The sequence below is a fragment of the Ochotona curzoniae genome, unplaced genomic scaffold, assembly GCF_017591425.1.
Source record: "Ochotona curzoniae isolate NIBS_2020 unplaced genomic scaffold, NIBS_Ocur_1.0 scaffold_4505, whole genome shotgun sequence".
NCBI lineage: Eukaryota > Metazoa > Chordata > Mammalia > Lagomorpha > Ochotonidae > Ochotona > Ochotona curzoniae.
Genome location: NW_024467118.1, coordinates 48155955 through 48166866, shown reverse-complemented (window position 1 = coordinate 48166866; position 10912 = coordinate 48155955). Strand labels below are relative to the sequence as shown.

At 41.9% G+C, this 10912-nt stretch overlaps 1 protein-coding gene across 3 annotated transcripts in view; it reads right to left on the bottom strand.

Annotated features, from left to right (window-relative positions):
* Positions 1 to 1733: 1733 nt before the first annotated feature.
* SNX25 (sorting nexin 25) overlaps positions 1734 to 10912 on the bottom strand; it is a 110649-nt gene continuing 101470 nt past the window's right edge. For all 3 annotated transcript variants that reach the window (XM_040966463.1, XM_040966464.1, XM_040966465.1), the window contains 4 exons: positions 6045 to 6111; positions 2908 to 3089; positions 2365 to 2465; positions 1734 to 1862 (listed from right to left, as the gene is read on the bottom strand). In XM_040966463.1, the coding sequence (XP_040822397.1) occupies positions 1779 to 1862; positions 2365 to 2465; positions 2908 to 3089; positions 6045 to 6111 (434 nt within the window). In that variant the 3' untranslated portion in view covers positions 1734 to 1778. The remainder of the gene's footprint in view (positions 1863 to 2364; positions 2466 to 2907; positions 3090 to 6044; positions 6112 to 10912) is intronic.

Below are 10912 nucleotides of genomic sequence, written 5' to 3'. Positions count from 1 at the left end.
TCACGCCCCTGGACACCCAGATGAGAGACAGATTGAGTTTCAGTATCTTGAATCAATGGATGGAAGATTTCTCTCTCTCTTTCTTCCTACCTCCTTTGTCTGTAACTGCGTTTCAAATAAAATCTTTCAAAAAAATAACAACAGAAAGCCTATAGGTCTGATATCCCAATAAGACTGGCATAAGAGATGTGCTGGAGGTGGTAACACGCCTGATCATATGCTCCCTGTCTTCAGTGAGCCCAAGGTAGCATTTCTGTCTATTACAGCCAGGGGGCGCCCAAGAAACCATCACAGGGGCATTCCTCCCCCACCTACTGTGAGTGCAGATATTTGTTAACTTCAGTGAACCCAGGCTTCCATTCTATTCTTATTAAAAAGTAACATCCATAAGATATCTTTTCACAGATATCTCATTAAATTTATCTTTAAGAAATATTGAGGAGTCAAAATAATCTCTACATTTACAGTTCAAATTTAACAGTTACAGTTTGATAGCATATACATAACAGATGTTTCCAGAACTGTTGAGTTACTTGGTTGTGGCAAATTCACATGGCTTTGCTTTCCTGAATATATTTCATGTTGCCTTTCTGGTATCTCTGGGAAGAATAATTCTTATCCATATAAATAACTGGGTTTCCCAAAGGGTCAGACATCATCCGGTTTGGAAAAATGGATCAAAACATTGTAACTACAAGAAGATAAAATTGATTTTGATAAGTTTCAGCTTTCATTTATGTTTCAGGATGTTTCTTATCAAGATCTTAGCAGGCATGATGAATCCATAATAAAGCCTATTCCACTTTTTATGTATACAGTATTTTTTCTTTCATGGATTTCAGTGGACTTTTTACCTTTCCATTGTTCTATTTCCTGGGGATTTGAAAGAGGTGAAACCTAGGAAAATCGATTAAGTAACTGTGCACAGCCATCAACAGCAAAACAAAATCTGTGAATCGCCTAATGCCAATGAGAGAATCAAGCCTGAAGTCCCCGCCTTCCTGCCCGCTCCTCTCCCTGCTTCTCTGCCTGATCCTTCTCGAGCTCAGCTCACATCACATCTACATAGGGCTTCATCTTAAGCACTTTAATCCAGCTCTTTTTATTCATGAAAGATCGTACATTTCACGTATTTATTTTTGGTCAGGAGAAGGGCAGCGAGCTTTATACTTCTCTGTACAAGTACTAAAGTGCATCATATTTACTATGAAACAGAAAAGAGTTGAACTACCACTGCGTTTCAAAAGTATCTTCAAAAAATTAAGAGCACCTGTGACTCATTTTTTACATTTTATTGCTTCAAATGCTTCAAACAATGGGAAATCTTTGGTAAAAATAAAGACAAAATTTTCACAATAACTTTACACAAAGCATTGCACAACAATGTTTTTCAATACACACGAAATAATATAGGAATGTTCAGAATCCTCAGCGAGGATGTTGCCTATACAATATTAATAGATCTTCAAAACTGTTTTCATAAATATTTAAAATATTTCCTAGGTTTTTATCACATATTAACATTTGTATTTCAATCAGTATACTGAACTTTATTATTTAAATTTTAAAAACCAATAAACAGAGGATTTTTTCCCTGTTACCTACTGTAGTATCAGTTTCTCCTCCCACCAGTTCTGTTTTTATTTCACATAAAACTAGAAGGAGGTAACTAAAATAAAAATCAGTATGTCCTCAGGCAAAGCCCTCTGTGCAAAAGAGGAAAATGTTTCATGTCTATTATTACACAGACATTTCTCTGGTGGTTTATTTGTGCAGCCTTAAACTTGACCAGCTTTCAGGTGATCGATAGGATGAGTTCTCAGTTCGGGACACAATTCAATTAGCAGCAGTTCCATCAGCACCTGAGCCAAGAACGGAGGAAAAAAAGAGGAAAGTGTGGGGCTTTTTCCCTCCAAAGGTTTATTCTACATTCTATGACAATTGTCTACTAAGATTATTCTCCATAAACCAATGATTCTTTAGCAAAAGGAATTAATACTATATTAGTTTTATTTACTAACAGACCGACTTATTTCAATGGGAACTAAAATGGACAATTATAATTACAAATATGCCTAGGAAACAGTCTGCTTAGCTGCAATAAGAAGACTAAGCAGTTATGTACAAATGTGACCTCAAAACTCAAGAGACACTCATATGGGACCATGAGTATGTCACATCCGCTGGGGGCTCTTTTATTTTTCTTAACCAGATAAACAAATAAAAATGATACTGAGAAAATGGAACAGATACATTAAACAGAAGTGATTCAGAATATAAGGGAGAAAAATCTACTTCAGTATGTCAAAAGAAACCTAAAATCCAAAAAGCAATGAATCCTCTGGGAGGTTTAAATCTACTTACATACAACAGATGCTTATTGGCTCTTGTTTCTTGCAGTGCGTTGAATATTTTTATTATGCCGTGGCGGGCATTTTGCTGTCCAACAAGACTCTGAAGCGTATCTGGAAAATTGAGTTGATGTTGTATGCTGTGATTGCCACGGTGTGCAATGCACAGATACCCAACGAAGGAGATATTACACGGAGCAAATACAACAACGTACACGAATGGTCAGCTGTCTCAACAGCTCACAGAGACACTTCTGGATTGTAACAGAAGGCATTTAATGCAAGCTACAATTTTAATGTGTTGTTAAAAATAAGTATCTGAAAAGTTCACTTTAGCCAGGTTTCTAATAAAAAATTTATTATCTACTCTGAAGTTCTTTTAGGATTCTTAATATAAATTCTTAACAAGTAACAATAGATGGCCTAAAGGAAATACTTTCTGTACTTCTCATTGTGAGTAATAATTCCTGACAGATGTAAATGAAATACATCTTGACAGGGTTGACAGCCTTCCCTCTTCCCTCTCCACACTTCGGGTTAGGAACCAAGGCCTCACCTGGAATGTTTTCAAGCAGCTTTTGCTGTGCTCTCTGTTTCGTTTGCTGGCTCTGTTGTTCACTTCTGATTGTGGTCGGTGGTGCCAGTTTCCCATCTGGCCAAAAAGCATCCCGGAAAACACTGATGTAGTAAACCAACATTTGCTCACTGAAAATCCAGTTCACTGTGTCCCGGATTTGTCTTTGAAGAGAAAAATATTTCTTGAGGATTTTTAGAAATTTTTACTTTATTCTCAAAAGGCAAGTAAAAATACAACTGCATCTAAATGTTTGATGAAAAATTTAAGAAGTGGATTTTTAAACTCTGAAAGTTGTTCGTTATTTTGGTAGCCTGGGCAGTTATTAATTTCTAGAGCTCACATCTGCATTGGCACTAACTGCTCCAACTGTTTGCGAGGTAGTATTTTTCAACATAAACAAAGAAGACTAAGAGACTGATAGGAGCTTGAAGCTTCCTTAACTGTGCAGAGTGTCTTAACACACTGCTTTCTGCAACTCATAACTGAAGTCCACCTAAGGACTACTACGTGGCCTGGAAATCTGCTCTGAGCCCCCACAGCTGTCTCTAGCACAGGCGACGGCGAGTGTGATGCAGAAGAAGCCGCACGCACGTGGGGTGAAGAGAAAGACTCACAGAAACACACTGCTATCTAGCCCACTGCAAATTTCCATGGAAATAAAAATTGGGCAGCTACTGGGCTTGCAGTTACGGACACAAAGCTTTTACATGGGTAGCCGAGTCTTCCACACAACTGATTTCATTAGTCACTATCAAAATTCTAAGCAGTTACAGGTGTTCTGCTGTCAAGAGAAAACAATTTAGTGATTCCAAGAGCAAATTTGAGGTGGAAGGATGCAGTTTCTCCATTGAAGGGAGTGATGAATCAATCACCTTAAACTAATATTGTCAGAAACACTTGAAACTTCAAACTTGATCCATGAGTAGTAACAAACTGGAAATTTCTTTATGAATCCAACTTTCCAATTAGATTTCAAATGGGATGATGAATGGTGTCAGGAGTAGTACATTGAGAAACTTCAAGTCTAGCATGTTACTCATAATAGTCAGCCACTGTTGACTTACTGAATGGGCTCTACTATGAGACAAACATAATGTTAATTCTATCTGTAACTACTTGTCTCCTAAGATTAGAGCTGTGCAATTCAGATCCAGACTCAGTACAGAATTTTAAAACTAATGTAGTAGGACTTCCGTTTTAAGAACTCGCCTGCTTACCATGTTAACAAAGATCTACATAATGCCAATATCATGATGTCTTTCTGCACTTTGTGCTATTCTTTGGCACTGCATGGAAGAAATGCAGCAAGAAGTTTTCCAGTTGCAGCTTAAAATCTGTCAGGTGACTCTTAACCAAAAGCATCATCCTGGTGCTTTCTATCCAATTTCTATCTGATTTTCTAATAGCCAAAACCTGTGAGAAAGTTGTGACGCAACAACAACAACAACAAAAAAAAACTGCAGACACTAGGAGGCAAGAGGCACACGTTGTGCTGCTGCTTCACTTCGTAAGGCAGCAAAGGTCCGGGTGCTCCGCGGCCCTCGGCCCGGGAAACGCCCGCCCGGCCTGTGCACGACACTTCTCCGGCGGCGCAGGGCGAGCTGCCGCCCTCGTCACAGCTGCTCTTGTCCTAATTAAGAGCCTACGTCATAAACAGGAGCCAGCAAAGTATAAATTAAATTGGCAAGCCCTGAATACTGAGAAAAATCCAGCCATTTTAGTTAGCTTTTTTTTTAACCCAAAGCCTGCAAATATTAAAGAGGCTCATCTAGATCGAAGCTGTAAGTGAAACGGACTATTTTTCTGATGAAAACAAAAGCATACGATTCTAACACAAATAAACCTCTCATGGGTAGTACAACCATTTATTTAAAGAACCTGAGAAATAAAACGGAAATAAGCTTTTGTTTATGGCCAGAAATAAGTTCTATTTGTAAGGCAATAACAAAGATTAACACATGTTCTTTACAATCTATCCAAAATAATTAATCAGCTTTATATGATAAAAACTCTCACATCACCCTTGTACACAGGTTCATGGCTCAGTCTTTCATTTGGAAAAATCTGGTTATTCCATCTTAAAACTTACTTTGTCATTAAAAAAAATGATCCCTCATTTCTGGAAGTTAACTTAATTTCCATTCTTTAGGAATTATAGTATATATATAGCATATATTTCTTTAAGAATTTGGGGTACAGTGATAATATTTTAGAAGCTGCTGATAGCACTTCCAAGCTCCAGGCGGAGACCATGCAGGACACAGCTGGATGAAGCAGGAGACAGGCCGCCAGGCCAGGTCTGCTGATCCCTCTGACGACCCTTAGGCAAGCCACCTGGCCTCTTTGGTTTCCTCACCAACAATATCAGGAGTTAGACTTATCCCGAGGGCCCCTTGCAGGCCTGAACTTACTGCACTAACTTGATGTGCCTTTTCCTGACAGCGTGACTGCAGTTACACAAAATTCCAACAATTTTTCAAACTAGTATTATGATTTCATAGTAATAGACCCAGATCTTTCAAAAATGATCAAAATGCAGATAACTTTATGAACTTATAGTATTCTGTGCACATGTAATACTTTTATCTGTAACTAGGTAACAATACGGTTTAGTATATTCACATGGTTTATATAATACTACACGGTAGACACACATCTCCAGTGGATACTCAGTGCTAAAAAATTAACATTTAATGCTGCCTTAGCTCTAAAAAAGTTAATATATGGCTTATATTTCTCTCTGAATAAATATCTGAAATATGCTCATCCTACTTTCATTTTCACTTATATTCTAAACTTTAACCTGATTCCCATCATGTGGCATAAAAACACTACACTTAAGATACTCAAGCTAGTTATGTCAGAAGGAAGCTTTGTGGAATAACGTATTGGGTTCGCATCAGCCAAAATGCTGGAACCAGCTCATGCCTGACTCACCTAACTCCCAGACATTCTGTGCAGGGAATTCTGCTCCCCTACCCACTCCTAGAATCATATCAGAAATAAAAAGTCAAGGTAAATAAAATGCTTGTGGTAAATCATTGACCATAACACCAGACAATCTGATGGTTAAGGCAAAGAGTAAGGCACTCAAGTATCAGTTCCATACAACTCACTTGTTGATGGTTCTTCCAAAAGTGACCTGGACAAGAGCGATTAGTGTTCTTCTCACCCACTTAAACACTGAAATATAAATCAGAGGAAAACTTTCACCACAGAATATCACAATTATGAAAATCTTCATAGCTGTAAAAGCAGAATTCTTTTTTAAATTGTTTTATTTTGACAATCTTTACATAGTTAATTAAAAATAATTCTTAACACTTAACTCAATCTGAGTCTCTGAAATCAACACAAGACTATGATAACTTGACAATTTCAGTCTAGGGCACCAAACTTCCTTCCTTCCTCCCTTCCCTCCTTCTTTCCTTCCTCTTTCATTGATAGGGAGACCCGAAAGGTCTTCTATCTGCCGTTTCACTGTCCAAATGGCTGCAATGGCCAATGAAGGTGCAGGCAGAAGGGAGAAGCCAGAACTCCATCTGGTCTCCCATGTGGGTAACAGGGATCCAACTTTTGGGCCACCTTCTGCACTCTGACACGGGAGCGTCTGCATCGCAAGTGGTGGCTTACTTAACCCACTTGCCATAACACTGTTCTTAGGTCAGCAAATTTCTTATAAAAATTCTAAGATTTCATTTTAACTTTTAAGATTTAATTTTTATTGGAAAGACAGATTTACAGAAGAGAGAATGAGAGACAGAGAAAGATCTGCTGGCTGGTTTACTCCCCAAGTGGCTGCATTGGCTGGAGCTGAACTGATCCAAAGCTGGGAGCCAAGTGCTTCTTTTGGGTGCAGGATCCCAAGGCTTTGGGCCATCCTCGACTGCTTTCCCAGGCTACAAGCAGGGAGCTGGATGGGAAGCTGGGCTGCTGGGACATGAACTGGTGCCCACATGGGATACCACCGCATGTAAGGTGAGGATTTAGCCATTAAGCCATTACACTAGTCCCCTAAGATATCATTTTCTACTAAGCAAATGACAAGATGAAATCCACAAGTTGGACAGATTTTTAATGCCTCAACAACAGCTGAACCAGCAAGTGGAAATGATACTTGATATGTCCCGAGGCTCCTGGCAACACGTCTGTTTTCCATTAGAAGGACATAACTCCTGTTTAGATTTCTGGCTGCCTTGCTGAACCTAATTTTCTAACACACTATTCGAATGAGAAACATCTGTAGTCAAATGTTGACAAATATTTTGAAATATTAATGGATAGATGGGAGTAACTATTCCCATTAAAACAGAGAGTTGCAGACCATCATGTATTTAATACATATTTCACATGTTTGGGGAAAGAAACGTGAGCCATAAAGTTCCTGAATCCTAAGCATGATGTGCGTTCAGCCGTCTCCTCATCCACGCCTGATGGCAGCAGGTCATGAATCAGCTCTTCTGAGGACAGTATTAACATGCGCTTTCTTCCTCCCGTTCGTTGTTTTAAATGAATTTTTAAAAAGAATTATTTATTGGAAAGGCAGATATACAGAGAGAAGGAGAGACAGAGAGGAAAGATCTTCCATTTGCTAGTTCACTCTGCAAGTGGCCACAACGGCTGGAGCTGCGCTGATCTGAAGCCAGGAGCCAGAAGGCTCCCCTGGGTCTCCCACGCAGGTGCAGGGTCCCAAGGCTTTGGGCCGTCCTTGACTGCTTTCCCAGGCCACAAGCAGGGAGCTGGATGGGAACTGGAGCATCTGGGATACAAACCAGCACTCACATGGAATCGTAGTACATGCAAGGCAAGGATTTCAGCCACTGGCCTACTGCGCCAGGCCCTCCCCCACTTTTTAATTTAAGAGTGTTTTAAGTAATAAAACATAGCATTCCAAGTAACCTGTGTTGTGGCAGAGAAGGTTAATCCATCATCCATGAATACTGGTCCGAGTACTGGCTGCTCCACTTTCAAGCCAATTCCCTGCCAATGCACCTGGGAAAGCAGTAGAAGATGTCCTTGTGTGCCAGGGTCCTGCCACTCAAGTGAAAGGCCTAGATTAAATGCTTGACTCTGGCCCAGCCCTAGCCATTGTGGGAGTGAACCAACAGATGGGAGATCTTTTCCTTTTTAAAATTTATTCTTAATCTTTTTCTCTCCCTGTAATTCTGCCTCTCAAATAAATATGAATTTCTTTACAAAGCAAAGAAAGCACAAAGTAATGCAACTCTGCAGACCCAAACTTTTATGGGGACACATCTTCCAGGTATAAAATATAAACATAGGGCCCAGCGGCGTGGCCTAGCGGCTAAAGTCCTCACCTTGAACGCCAGGATCCCATATGAGCGCCGGTTCTAATCCAGGCAGCCCCACTTCCCATCCAGCTCCCTGCTTGTGGCCTGGGAAAGCAGTCGAAGATGGCCCAAAGTTTTGGGACCCTGCACCTGTGTGGGAGACCTGGAAGAAGTTCCTGGATCCTGGCTTCGGATTGGCATAGCATCGGCTGTTGCGCTCACTTGGGGAGTGAATCATTGGACGGAAGATCTTTCTCTCTGTCTCTCCTCCTCTCTGTATATCTGACTTTCCAATAAATAAATAAATCTTTAAAAAATAAGTAAATAAACATAAACCAAAGGAAGGTGAAGAAACACCATGAGGACATTTCAAATCAACTGCAACCTAAACCTGGTTTTCATGGAGATATTTATTTCCACTCACTGAAATGTTTGCACTGACACATGAGGAAGGGGGAATCCAGCAGCCAAGGGTTCAGGGCTCCTGCGCCAGGCAAGGAAACCTCAGAGGAGCAAGCTCACAGATATCTGTACAAGAGCATTCACAGAAGAAAGATGAAACGCCAACACAGACTTGGCACTAGGGTTTAAAAAACATTTTCAAAGTCAACATAGCGCAGGTGTTGTGGCACGGTGGGTTAAACCACCACTAGAGAAATTTGCATCCCATGTCACAGGGTTGTCACCTGTTCCACTTCCAATCCAGCTTACTGCTAATGCTTCTCACAAGGTCCAGTGGTCGGACTGTGGCCACCCTAGTGGGACCAGGACAGAGTTGCTGATTTCTGGCTTTCCCTCCTTCTCCCTCTGTAACTCTGTCTTTCAAATAACTAAAGAAATCTTATTTAAAGTTTTGGAGAACCATGTCTCAAAAATGCCTTGAACTTTTTGATCAAATCTGCAGCTCTGTTCCTTTCGGGTTGATCCCCGGTCCTGGTCCTGTTGGCGAGTGAAGACGACCTCACTGCCTTTCCGGGGCGGAGAACGAGGTCTGCGGACACGTGCAGGGAGCGTGCCTGAGAGCCGAGTGGCTGTAAGCACGGCTGTGCCTGGGGCGCCTGCGTGCACGCTCAGCTCGTGCGGGAGCCCAGCCGCAGCTCCCCCGCAGGCGCTGGCCTCTCCTGGACCTGCTGCTTCCCCTGTCGGGCCCCAGCCCGCGGCCCACCAAGCTCACATCAAACAGCCCCATGCCTTCGCTCCTTTCAGAGTCTCATGTGCTCAAAGTCACAGCGGCAGGGACAGCAGCACTAGCAATCTGCTGATGGCAAATATATCACACCTCATTACAAAGGGTGTTGTACTTATTCCCCACTGAAATGTCACTAGCAAAATCAAACAGGTGTGTGTGCCGGCCTGTGATGGAGAAAGCGCAAGCGTGACGTGGGGGCCCGCTCCAGCCGTGACTGCCTCTGATGTATCCACCACATCTTTTTTTTTTTTTTTTAAGATTTTATATTATTTTATTGTAAAGTCAGATATACAGAGAGGAGGAGAGATGGAGAGGAAGATCTTCCGTCCATTGATTCACTCCCCAAATGGCCACAACAGCCGGAGCTGTGCTGATTCAAAGCCAGGAGCCTGAAGACTCTTCCGAGTTTCACAACCGGGTACAGGGTGCCAAGGTTTTGGGCCATCCTTGACTACTTTCCCAGGCCACAGGCAGGGAGCTTGGATGGGAAGCAGGGCCACTGAGATTAGAACCGGCGCCCATATGGGATCCTGGCATGCAAGGCAAGGACTTTAGCCACCAGGCTACTGCATCAGGCCCGTATCCACCATATGTTTCAATCTCTTTGCACTTGCAGCATAGGGCACGCTGCCAGGGCTCAGGTGGCGCTTCCTCATTCTTACTGCACCGTGAGAAAAATGGCAGCATTGGCTATGACCCCGATGTCTGATGCCAGCTGCATATGACATCATCAGACATCGGGGAAGTACTGTTTTGTTTCTGCCTATCCTGAAACAAGCTGAATATCAGTATATACCTTAAAGTATTCCAAACATGAACAGGCTGCAGCTTTTTCATGTGAATGCAAATATTCCATTATATATTTATTTCTCAAATGATTCAACTGTCACCTATTTCTAAAATGTACCTGAATTCCATTGTGGAATTTATGCTAACATGAACAAACAAGCTTTCCTATAAATCTCTTCCTGCGCTGAATGCAAATACACTTTGAACTCCTGATATTGTTAGCTCACTTAAGGTATAATCTATACCTGGTACATTTTTGTTTCCCCATATAGCTATACTCATGTCAAAAACCTGTGCACGCGAAGCATGGGGGATTGATGCTGTGTCATTCTCTTAGGTTTGGCTTAAGAGAGGAAAACGTTTCGTGATAATTGCTCTGACACTTAAACTTTTGTGCATTCTCTCATCAGACAGGCCTTTTACTGATCACCAGCATGCGCTGCGTCCAGCCGTGGACCCTGAGGCGTAAAGGACACACAGGACATGTTCAAGTTTACAGTGGCACTGGCATTGTTTCCTTGTACCAGCAAATGGGCGGCACGAGGAGCGCACAGCCTCACTTTCCACACAGCCTTAGCCCGTCTACCTCCTTCGCCCCAAAGGGAAAGATGCCAAGCTGTGTGCCCACAGTCCAGGACATTCAGAAGGTAGCGCTGTACAAGCCGGTGTGGCACTGCTGTGCCTCACACACCTGTTCTCATTTTCTCTCGCCGGT